Consider the following 12,325-nt stretch of genomic DNA (forward strand, 5'->3'; position numbering starts at 1 on the left):
CCGGCCACCCCACTCCTGCATGAGGTCGCCCCGCACACCCTTACCTGGCTGAAGAGGTGGGATAGCACCGTGTCAGGTAAAGTGCTGGTCAGGCCGGAGAGCTGCAGGCCGGGCGGGGGTCAGTGTAAGTGACGCCTCGCAAGACCCCCACCCCCGCCCCGCCCCCGGCTGCGCCCCGGCTCCAGCCCGCCCCCGGCTGCGCCCCGCCCCGGTTCCGCCCCCGCCCCGGCTCCAGCCCGCCCCCGAGTCCGCCCCGCCCCGGTTCCGCCCCCGCCCCCGGCTCCGCGCCCGGCTCCACCCCGCCCCACCTCCGGCTCCGGCCCGCCCCCTGCTACGCCCCCCTCCAGGTGGACCGGGCTCACCTTGGTGGCCGCCCAGTCGATCCAGCCTTTGCCGTTGGGGTCGATGTTCATCAGCACCAGCCCCTCCACCAGGTCGGGGAAGATGAGCTGCCATGACAGGGAGACAGGGCTTGAGGGGCGGGACGGGGTGCAGGGAGCCCCAATCTTTCCACCTAGAAAACGGACTGTAAAATTCCAACCCTGCCTGTCTCGTGGGCGGTGGGGGGTGGTAAGAGTCTGAAGAGGAGGACGTGTTCTGTAAGGGCTTCCAAGGTGCAATCGATGACCAAGTGCCTTCAGCTGAGAACTTGCGCCCCTTCCAGCCCTGCTCATCCTCCTTTTCACCTGGAACTTTTCACAATCCTTTTATTTGGAATCTATGCCTATATCACAGTTTTTCAGCTTTTAAATATATCTTTGAAGAGGTTCCCTCATAGCTCAGTTGGTAAAGAATCAGCCTGCAATGCAGGAGACCCCAATTCGATTCCTGGGTCGAGAAGATGCCCTGGAGAAGGGAAAGGCTACCCACTCCAGTATTCTGGCCTGGAGAATTCCATGGACTGTATAGCCCATGGGGTGGCAAAGAGTCGGACAGGACTGAACGACTTTCACTTGAAGAGGTTACTATTGCACCACTGAGGACTGAACATCTTCAATAAAATATTGTTTCTTTGCTTTCATAGAAAAAGCCCTAGTGATGTGAAGAAACTGAGCTTTCCAAACCCTGTTCTGTGTTAGATGTTGTAAAAGAGTTTTCTGTTCGACTGTCTGCCTGTGTTTAGGAGAAAATGGTAATATATACATACTGCGGTCATGTCAAGGTTGTCTGGGGTGGCAGGGAATGACTGACAGTCAACAAGGTGGTTAAATACTGCAGTTGAAACTGGAGTTGAAAATTCTTGGTCAGTTTTATTTTGTTTGTTTTATTCTTTGTTTTGAAGAAAGAAATACCTTGAGTCTTAAAAATTAGGACTTTCTTTTTAGAGATGGAAAGCTTGTGGGCTCCTCCTGCCTGACATGATGTTTCTGAAATCTGACTTTTTTAAACCTCAAAACTTAACGTAAGTGTAATTTTCGGTTAAAAAATGATTCATGTTTAAGAATTACTCTAATTAGTGAATGAGGAATTAAGATAATCCTTACTTAGTGACTAATTAGTTGGTTTTGGATAATGGTTTGAGCAACTTATGGAGTATAGTGCTTTAAGGGAATGTATGAAAAATTAATTTTGTTTTTTAAAACTAATTTCCTTGGAGGAAAAAAAGAAAAAAGGACTTTCCTAAGTGAAGAGGAAGTTGAGGGAGGAGGAGAGAAAGAAAGAACACAGAAAGTTCCTGCAGGGTTACCCCTGGGGGGACCAGTCCTGGGATTAGCTGGGTCTGGGGGTGGTGGTGGGCAGACTTACTGCAAACTTGGCCAGCACGTAGGCTCCGGCTCCCACTCCAATGCCAATCACGTACTTGAACCTGACAGAGAGCATGCTGGTCACTCTAGGGGTTTCTTTTCCCATGATGGCCATCCAGAGCAGACCCAGCCATAGCCCTGAACCCTCAGCTTGAAGCTGCTGGCTCTGTGGCAGTGGTGGGCACCTCCGGGGTGGGGGTGGGGGACTGGGCAGGGACTCACCCAAAGTGCTGTACCACACTGGGGAGCATGGCAGCCAGCTGCTCCATGGAGGGGAACTGGTACCTGCAGGTGGAGCAGGAGGTCAGGTCCGGGGCAGCTGGAGGGCAGGGGACCTAGAGATAGCTGGGAGCGGGGTGCTCCTGATACCTACCCCTGAGGGAACTGTGACGCCCCCACCTGCTGACCGGGGGCATCCACGTGGCACACCACGAAGTGCTTGGTGATCTCCTGCATGTCCTCAAAATTGAAGAAGGTATTGAAGCACAGCTTGTCTGCAAAGACACAGCTCTCAGCTCTGGCTGAGCCAAGGGACCGGGGAAGTAGGGGGAAGGGATGCGGGGGATGGGGAGGCCCATGAGGTCCGTGGATGCTGGGAGGGAAGTCGAGGCAGAGGTGATGATCAGCCTCATGGTTCAGCGGGGAAACCAAGACCCACATGGCTGGAGGCATAGAGCTAAGCATGAGTGGGGATCCACGCAGCCCTGTGGGGAGGGAGGGGGCCTCACTATTCCGGCAGACCCGAGGCAGAGGAGGGCACACTTACGGTTGAGCCCCACGTCATGGTAGGTGAGGATAGCCGGGCGGTTCCCCTTGGGGGAGCCCCGGATCACCACATGCAGAAGGCCGTAAGGTGTCTCGATGTCATGTTCCTGGAGGGGAGAGACCGCGCTGGACCCTCAGGGCAGCTCCCCACTCCTGGCTTTTCTGGGAAACGAGGCTGGGAGCAGCCTGGGGGCTGCTGAGCCAACGGTGGGAACTTCACCCCTCCCCCCATAGGGTGAGCAGTCCCTTCTCATCACCCCCAGCTGCCCCCAGACAGGACAGACCAGAAGGCGCATCTCTCCTCACGGATGTTCAGCACAGGGGCAGCATAAACTGGGCTGCATGTGAACGCTCCGGTCTCCTCCACAAACCAGCCAGCGGGGCTGCCCGGCCCGGCTGCACTCAGTCCTCCAGGCTCCAGTGAGGCCCATTTTCCCTCATCTCACTGCAGCCTCCCTGGGTCAGCTCTGCCAACCCCACCAAGTCCCGCCCTCATCATGTTCCCCCTGGACTCAGAACCCTGCAAAAGGGCTGCAGCTCACCTAGAATCCACGGTGAAGACCTTGTGCCAGCCAGCCCAGCCGCCAACCCCCACAGCTGTCCCTGTTTCCACCCCCAGGCTCTTGCCTCTGCCTCTCTCAGATCCCCAAGGCCTCCTGCGGGCAGAGCCGGGCTAGACACGATCCCCTCCCCCAAACGCCTTCTGCAGGTGGCAGCTCTAGGCTCCTCCTGGGTCCACCCCCTTGGGTTTGCTGCTCGAGGTCATCAGTCCTTCAGGAAGCAGGAGCTGAGTGCTGCAGGTCCAGGACCCTCTCTGCCCCTTACTGTGTGACTCTGAGCAGGACACACACCTCTTTCTGTGCCATCTCATGGGGATTCAGGGAGAACTAGATGAGCCAATGCCTGGCCCTGGAAAGGGGGCTGCCGTGGGTGGGTGCATCCCTGAGCCCTGATGGCTGGTCTTTCTGGGAACTGGTCCGTCTTGGCCACTCACGGGCATACTACCAGAGGATCTGTCAACACTGAATAAACAGCCCTGCCCTCCCAGGGAAGAGTCCTGGGGATTGCAGGGGTTGGGTGGTCCCTCCCAGGGAAGTGGAGGTCAGGCTGAGGTCAAGGAGACTCACCATGTGACTGAGCACCTACTGTGTGCCAGGTGTTATGCAAGACAGAAGGAGCGCTTTTCCCCACCTTTTACGTGGAGGACGCTAGGACACTCATATTCAGAGAGAACCAAAGTTTCTGCCTCCGACAAGAGAGGGGAGCCTTAGGTGACCGGCTTTCTAGGGTCTGGGCTCAGAGGACCACTGCCTGGACCTGTCTCCAATAGGGAAGGACTGGTGGTGCCAACCCCAGGGCCCAAGGCCACACCCCGGGAGCCACACTTCTGGGGCTCCACCGCAGCCTCTGCACGGCCCAGGCCTGTCCTTCCTCAGGAGCACTTCCTGCTCACTGACCACTGACCAGACACTTTTCATGTACTTTCTGTTTACTCACAGAGGAGGAAACTGAGGCTGGCCAAGGAGCACTGACTTGCCCAAGGTCAAGCTCAGAGAGGGCAGGTGGGGTGGGCCTTGGGGGTGCCTCTCTCAGGCTGCTATTTCTGAGGAAGAGATCCAGCTCCACCCAAGAGACTTCTGAGCAGACCGCCTCCCCATAGCTGCCTGTCCTTGCTGGGGGGCCCTGCCGCGTCCCCTCCACCCATGCTCTCTTGGCTCTGGAGGGCGGGGTGGGGGGCAGGAGGGGTGCACGGTGCTATGGAGGGGGCTGGGAGAAGGAGCTCAGTTCTATGAAGGGCAGGGAGCAGGGTAGGAAGGATGCCCGGTGCAATGGAGGATAGGGGCTGGGGCAGGAAGGACCCAGGCTGCTATGGAGGGCGTGATGGGGGCAGGTGAGGTGCACAGTGCTATGAATGCTACGGGGAAGGTGGGTGGGCAGAAGGAGCTCAGTTCTGAGAAGGGCAAGGAATGGGGGCAGAAAGGACGCGGGTGCTATGGAGGTTGGGGGCTGGGGCAGGAGAGAGCCCCCATGGCACTAGAGCTGCAGTGCGCTGCCTGCGGCAGTGGGGTCAGCTCTAGCCCTGCAGAGCATAAGTCAGGGCCAAGAAGGGGTCTTCCCAGCTCTCCACCGCCCCTAAGTGTGTGTGTGTGTGAGGGGGTGCCCCCTCCCAGTCTCGGTGTGATCGCCTGAGTCCCCATCCCCGCCCTCACCCACCCCCATCACCCCGGGGCAGCGAGACTCAGAGCGGCGCTTGCCCCACTAAGGCTCAGCTCCCAGGGGACGGGAAGGGCTGGGGCTGGGCGCGCCGTCGTGGGAACCGGCCCGGTTGCCCAGTGACCTTGGCTGAACCCTCCGCCGACCTCCCTGCACCCCCTCCGGACCAGAACTTCAGATCCAATTCATCCTGATAGAGGCCAGACGTCCCCAAGAGGGGCGTCCTAAGGGCCGCAGGAGGACGCGCTCGGAGGCCCCCAACCCCCAGGGCCGAGGGCTCTCATTGGCTCCCGGTGACGTCAGAGCCCGTCCCCGCCTCCGGGTGGGCGCCAGCGCCAGGCACTGCGGCAGTCCGGGAGGGGGCTCTGATGTCCTCTCTCTGCCTGTCCCGCTCCCCTCATCCGTGACCTTGAGGGCTGGGGCGGGGGGGCGGGTGTAGGAGGCCCTCCGACTCGGGCTTCAGGACGCGCACGTGTGGGGCTGGTTGGATTCTTCCCGTCAACCGCATCAATAATTCAGAGGACCGAGTCTGCAGCGGCGGGGAGGCGCTGACGTCGCTGCTTGGGTGCGGGTGTCAGGGTGGCCCCATAGCTATTGGACCCTGCAGGGCAGGCCGGGGAGTAGAGGGGTGGGTCTGCCCCTGCCTCTCCTTCCTAGAGTTAGAACTGCACGGATTCAGGGCACCTGCTGCCCCAGGGAGGAGGTGTCCTGTTCCCCCCCCCTCCCCGCCCCTCCGGGTCCTTACCCTGCTGGCTCATCGCCCCAGCATTGCCCTCCTATGCCCAGAAAATAAAACACAGAGACCCCCTTCTCAGCTCCTCACCTGCAGCGACCCCAGCCTGACGGCCCAGTTAAAACCGCACACAACCCAGACTTCTTTGCTTCTGCATGCACTCCCCCCAAACAACCATGACAACCCCCGCAGGGTCAGGAGGTCAGACACCTGCAGGTACGGACCCCCCAGACGCCGTAGGGAACAGCTTCTGCAAGGTTGAAGCGGTCACAGGCGCCAGGCAGCACTGGGCACGTGCCAGGCGGAGGGCACACTGTCAGTGGGATACACACACGCCCGCACACCCATCCACATGGGCTGACAGACAAGTCACAGCCCTTTTCGATTTCCGCAGAGATTTCAGTCTTCCCCGTCCTCTCCCGCGGACCCATCAGCATTTCCTCCCAACCACGCAGCGGAGCAGGGTCACAAGGAAGCCTGGGAGCTGCCGATCTTGCCTTGTGACCCCCAGGGTGGTGCGCCAACTGAACGCAGACGCACCGCCGGCCAGAGGCAGCGCACGCCCCCGCCTCCCCGCTGACCTCGCGGTCCCGAGTCCTCACTCACCCCGTCCCAGCACTCCGGCATCGTGCTGAGGGCGGCCACCCGCCTCGACCAGGAAGGGCAAACAAAGGCCTGAGTCACCCGAGCCCAGAGGGAGGGGGCCGCGCAGGTGGCAGACCAGCGGTTCTATGGTGGGGCCCCAGCTCGCGGGCCATTTATATGGGAAGCTGCCGGGCCTGGACTGGCCCCTCCTCCCTGCGGGGTTTGTGAGCAGCCACTCGCTCACCCGGAGCCCCTGCTCCTGGATTGGCTTTCAGGAGACAAAACTTGGCTCCGATTGGCTTCCAAGGTCCTCGCTCACCCTGGCTTCTGCTCCTCCCACCCCCAGCAACACATCAGTCGGGATGGTACCCAGTTCCTGCAACCCACTCACGCCCCAGCACAGAGGCTCAGAACCGCAGCTGCACACCGGGTCCCAGGAAGACGAGAGGCACACGTACAGGTGCGCCCGGTGGCAGGTGCAGATGAGCCTCTCACAGCAAAGCAGGACAGGGTGCCCTAGACAGCACAGCCCTTGACCTATACCCTGGGAGCAGGGAGAGCCTGAGCGGCTCCCAAGCCCAGCCTCCACATCAGGAAGGCCTGGATCCCTTCACCTGGAGAGGTGTGGGGAGTCACTGCTGCCTGCGGCAACCTGGGCTGTGACCCAGCTCCAGGAGGCTGTTCCTCCTCCACCTCCAGGGTCTCCGCTTGGGCAGTCCCCAATCTGCCCACATGTATGCCCAGTGCCTGCCCACTGGGGAAGGGAAATGAGGGTTCTGGGGCCAGGGGGCCTGGAGAGATTTCGGGACTAGGGATGTGGTGGGCATACACCAGCTCTGTCCTCCCGCACCAGAGTCCCCCTGGAGAGAGAGGAGGTGGAATGGGGGCGGGGCAGCTTGTCCACGTGGACACGCCCATCTCCCCATAGCCACACCCAGCCTTCTTTTCTGGGGTCACCCAGCCTGGGGCTTGGCTCTCCAGTCTCTGGGGAGCAGGACAGGTGCTGGGGGTTGCGTGGCTCAGGATGTGGGTGAGGAGCTGGCTGGAGACAGGCAGGCAGAGTACTCAGATGAGAAGCAGGAGGCAAAGGAGAATAGAGGAGAGGAAATAGGCCAGGGAGGGGTGCAGAGGAGGGAGCCCAAGGACTGAGACTCGCAGGAGCGACAGAGAGGGGGCGGGGGCGGGCGCCTGTGCCCCCGTTCTGTCGCTTTGGTGAAGGAACCTGCCACTCACCCCAGCTTGTATGGACAGCCGTGCATGCTGGCCGGCTGCCCTGGGGGAAGGCGGTCACCTCCCTGTCTCTGGGTGCCTGGTGACCGGGTCAGCACCCACCCTCTGTGCTATTCCCGGTTATGTCCTCTGCCTGGGGGTGGGGGGTCATCAATAACTTCCCTGCCCCTTTCTGACCTCTCGCCACGTGGGCCTGGTGCAGAGTGTGGGGGCCTGTGCACTCCAAGGGCAGCCAGGGCCTGGAACGGGTGTCCCCCAGCCCCTCACGTCCTGCACACGTTCCCTGTTCCCGGTTCCATGGTCCCCATCCAACCTTATGCCCATCTGAACCTCTGAGTGGCCTTCTCCACCCTTGGGCCTAGGTGACCTCGGATACTAGCCACTGCAAGCCATGAACCCCCGATTCTGCTCAGCTCAATGGCTTCAAATCCCCAGACTTGAGTCGAAGTCTCAACTCTCCCACCCACTAGCTGGGTGACCTTGGACCAGATTTTTTCACTCCTCTGTGCCTTAGTCTCTTCAACTATCAAACAAGTATTGTGCCTTCCTCACAGAGCTCCTAGGAGGATGATAAAAAGCTACACACATCACTACAGACCCGACCCCAGGCCTGCCCAGGGGAGAAATGCGGTTATCTGTGTGCTTCTCCGAACTGTGGGTCTCTTTCCCGGATGTTATACAGTTGCTGGGGCTGAACAAGGCAGGCTCAGGTCCTTGTAGCCAAACCCTGCTAGTCTCTGCTGTGTGACCTCTGGCAAGTCACTCCACTACTCTGAGCCGTCATATCTTAAATGGGAGAACAGCAGAGTAGCCGCTTGCATAAGTAGCTGCCAAGGATAATACATAATCTTCACAAGACTATATATGAGAAAGGATGAAGAATCTGAAGCACAGGGAAGTAAATTCTGATACTCGGCGAGGAAGCAGTGGGGCTTACCAGTACCTCACATTATTATTATCTTTTATTATTTTTTAAATTTTTGGCCACACCCCGAGGCAGGTGGGACCTTAGTTCCCTGACTAGGAGTTGAACCCCAGCCCCCTGCAGTGGAAGGCGGACTTTTAACCAATGGACCACCAGCGAAGTCCCATGAGGTCACATTATTAAGAGTTGTAAATGCTTAGTGCCTTAGTTCTCAAGTGTGCCAGACTCCCATCTAAGTGCTTTGCTATGTTACCTTATTTTGTCCCCTGAACATCCACTTTACAAACAAGGAAAACGAAGCACAGAGAGGTCCTGTAACCTGCCCCACATCACACAGCCAGAGGGCACAGAGCCAGGGGCTACACGGAGGCAGCCTGGCTCTGGTGGCCACTAGTCACAGTCAGCCCAGGGACGAGAGCACCATCATCAAGCCTACAGACACCCGGGGTCTGAGCTGCCTCGAATTTGACCTCCAGGTTTGACCTGCCAGGGTCTGGCTACTACGAATGAGGTAGTGAGCTGTGCTGGTGGTCCCATGGCAGGGTCACAACTTGGACAGGTCCTTCTGCCTCCCCCATAGCTGGGCCCCCTGAGGCCAGGGACGGAACAGGATAAAATCCTTGCCAGGCCTTGGCCCAGATAAGGACCATCCTGGTGGCTGCTTTACTCAAGAAAAAGCAGCCTGTGTGGAGTACCCAGAGCAGACAGTAAGGTGCTTTTTAATATGCGCTGCCCTTTACCAAGCAAAGGCCTTGAGAACCAGGGTCTCACACCCATGGGGTGACCCGTCCTGGCCTGGGCCCGGTACATGGGTGCGGAGGACCCCAGGATTCTGTCACCTTTCACCCCCCAATCCCCCTCCCAGGGGGTGTGTTTTGGGGGCTGGCAGCACTATTGGCATCCGAGGAGTCCCACTCAGGGTCAGGCAGCGGATCGTTGCTCTGGATCTTATTTCAGTAGTCCCTCCCACGGAAGAGGGGCGGTGTGTTCACACTCCTCAGCCCTCACTTGCAGCCGGGAGGACAAAGGGCACTCTGGCTGGCCTAGGCTACCTGTAGACACATCTCTCCCCGGCCACTGGCTCCTGGGTCCCCACTCCCCCAGGTCCCATCCTGTCCTCCCCAGCAGCACAGGCCTTTGTGATCGGAGTTGGAGCTCCCAGTAGACGGGAAGATGTGCCCAGGCGCTGCTCTGACGCCTCCGCTGTGTCCTTGAAGGGGCACGTGACCCAGGGTCCAAAGCCTGGCTCAGATCCACATCCTCAGATCCTCGCTGCAGAGCCGTGCTCCTGGGGGAGGAGCCTGCAGGCCGCTCCACCTCCCACGTCACCCCTGCGTCCAGACCACGAGGCTGAGACTGTCATGGGGCTGGAAGACTGACCTAAATTGGATGGTGGCCTGAGGGCTAGCTCCCACCAGCCAGAAGGAAGGTCACAGAAAGGTCTGACTTTGGTCAATAGGTTTTAATGGCCAATGGGGGCCCTGGAACCCCGTGAGGCTCCCATTTTGTCTGCTATTGCGCGCTCTCTGAGACCTAGAAATAAATGGCTACCTTGGGACTCACAGGAGAGAAATGGCAGGCCAAGTGAGCGAAATCAGAAATCATCATGTGGAGGAATAAACACAAAGATTTCAGTTTTCCCAGGGAATCTGGCATCAAACTGAAGAGGACATGGTTGTCCTGGGCAACTGCTGCCATGGAAACAAGAGCTATTCAGAGCATCAACCTGGCTTTCATAGGAGGAAAGTGCTGATTCAGATGACAGCATCCTCACTCCCCCAGACCTCCCCTCCTTCCCCTGTCCTGTTCAGGGAAGGAGGGGGCATTTCTCCATGGGGTAGGGGGCCAGGCAAAGCTGCTGTGAGCAGTAGGGGTGGTTCTGAAGGCTGCCAGGTGCCCACTCCCTGTGGCTTCAGGCTGGGGGTGCTCAGAAGGGCTGTGACCCTCGTCTGAAACAGGCTGGGTCAGGGAGGGACCAGCCAGCAGTCGGTCCCCTATCTGGGGAAGCTGAATGGGGACCTACCTTCCAGTCTGTGTCCACAGCCAAGAGGAAGGAGTCAGAGTTCTCCTACAGGAAGGCAAACAGAAGGGTGGCTCGTTAGGCCCCAGGCTGGCCGGGCACAGAGGGGTGGCCAGAAGGGGCTCTGCCTTGAGCAGTATCACTTGCTGTTCCCATCTTTCTTTTTCTTTTGGCTGAGCCTTGCAGCATGCAGGATCTTAGTTCCTAGGCCAGGGATCGAACCCACATCCCTTGTGGTGGAAGTGTAGAGTCTTAACCATTAAACCACCAGGGAAGCCCCTCCCTAGTGTATCTTAATGCGAACAAAAGTGACCCAGGGCTTTCCATGAACCAGGTTTCAAGCCATTAAGTATGTGACAGATGAAGCTACGAGCAGCTACACACATCGATTTTTACCTCCTAGTTTTTTTTACCTATTAATTTAAAATGTGAAGATTTCCAATTTGCAGGTGAGAAGGCTGAGGCTCAGAGAGGCTGAATCACATGGCAAGAAAGTGACGGAACAATCTCTGACCCCAAATTCTTGCTGTTCATCACTCTGCCCGTTGGCCCCTCTGATGACTCTCAAGGTTGACCATCGGGGCACAAGCTCAGAGGCTGGGGGATGAGGGCCTGACTGTCACACCCACTGTGAGGATGGGGAAGCCTAGCCCCACACCCTGAGGGAGAAGGGGGCTTTTCTGACCTGCACGAAGGCGCTGCCTGGGCCCGTGCCATAGCTGCTCCCACCTTTTCAGACCCGCCTCTTAAAGGTTGGCTTTTTGGCTCATTTCCGCTAATGGTGGTGCCCATCTGATTGGTACCTATTCTTCCCACTGGATTGTAGGCACCCAGAGGGTGTGGACCATGTTTGGCTCGGCTCTGAGCATAAAGCCTGGCATGGACCAGGCTCCTCAAACACAAACAGACCTGGGTGGACAAGTCTGACGTCACAAGGAGGGGAGCAAGGTTTAGATATACCCACTGCTTAAAAGGTGGCAGAGATAGAAAGCGGAGGAGTGGGAGCCCGAGTTGTGTCTGAGTTGCCAGGCTATCCCTGATGCAGCCTGGAGGCCCTTGGACAACCTGCACCCTCTCTGGGACTCTTTCTGGGGAAGGAAACCTCATGGGGGGCGGGATCCCACATACCCAGGAAGAGCAGAGATCTGGAGCCTCTGCTCTGCCTTCTCTCGTGTCTGTCTAGAACCCTCGCTGCTCCCCTCTGCTCACTGTGGGCAGGTGGCTAAGCCTCCGAGCCTCAGTGTCCGTGAGGATTAACCCAGGGCATGGAGAGCAGTTATTCTGTCCTGGCGCCCCTGCACTGGGCTCTGTGTGCTACAGAGGCTGCTCGATAACCACGTGGACAAAGGAGATGGACTAGAACCAGGATGTCACGGGTGGTCAGCAAGAGAAGGGCAGGCCTACCAAGCGCAACAAGGAGGAAAATGAACCCACATCACAGGAATGGGAGGGAAAGAATGAAAACCAGCGATGCTGATGTTTCCCTCTCAAAACCAGACGTTCATCCACCTGCATTCTGGCAGCTGGAGTGGGAGGCGCAGCAGAGAGAATCAGACAGGACTAGAGGTTCTCACACCAAAAGGGAGACCAAGAGGCTTTCACCTGCCTCAGGTGACATCAACAACGGCCATCCTTCCCCTCCTGGTTCCTTCAGGGCCTGGGGGCTTTCTTTGCACGGGGAGGGGAGGAGAACATGGAGGCAGCCACTCCTGGACCCTCCAAGGAAGGGGGCTGGGCCCTGGGGGAAAGGGAGGAGGCTGGATATTCACTAATTTTGTCACCAGAAGACCTGGCCTGGGGTGGGGGGGCAGGGAAAGAGATGCATGCAGGAGGTTTTCAAGGGGAAGGACCCTGAGAGGGCCCCAAACCAAGAAACAGCAGGAATAACGCAAGCCAATCTGGAGATGCCGGAGGCTGGGAGGAACCACATGAACATTTCAAGGAAGACAGGCAGGAGAGAGGGCCCAGATAGAGGAGGTGAGGAGGCCCAGGAGCAGCCTAAGGAGATTCAGGTGGGGGATGCAGGCACGGAGCCCGGGACACAGCAAGCAACGACTTCAGAGTCTCAAATGGTGGAGGGATGGTGGGTGATCACATGGACGCATTCA

The 12,325-nt window shown here is 58.4% G+C and overlaps 1 protein-coding gene across 2 annotated transcripts in view; it reads right to left on the reverse strand.

The window, feature by feature from the left end:
* Window positions 1–12,325, reverse strand: part of NDRG4 (NDRG family member 4) — a 44,358-nt gene that overhangs the window by 7,407 nt on the left and 24,626 nt on the right. For both annotated transcript variants that reach the window (XM_055412640.2, XM_055412639.2), the window contains exons 3-9: window positions 10,221–10,265; window positions 2,512–2,617; window positions 2,119–2,239; window positions 1,968–2,030; window positions 1,747–1,807; window positions 363–449; window positions 45–101 (exon numbers count right to left, since the gene is read on the reverse strand). In XM_055412640.2, the coding sequence (XP_055268615.2) occupies window positions 45–101; window positions 363–449; window positions 1,747–1,807; window positions 1,968–2,030; window positions 2,119–2,239; window positions 2,512–2,617; window positions 10,221–10,265 (540 nt within the window). The remainder of the gene's footprint in view (window positions 1–44; window positions 102–362; window positions 450–1,746; window positions 1,808–1,967; window positions 2,031–2,118; window positions 2,240–2,511; window positions 2,618–10,220; window positions 10,266–12,325) is intronic.

The sequence above is a fragment of the Moschus berezovskii genome, chromosome 22 (assembly GCF_049115385.1).
Source record: "Moschus berezovskii isolate FMDL1 chromosome 22, NW_MosBer_1.0, whole genome shotgun sequence".
Lineage (NCBI taxonomy): Eukaryota > Metazoa > Chordata > Mammalia > Artiodactyla > Moschidae > Moschus > Moschus berezovskii.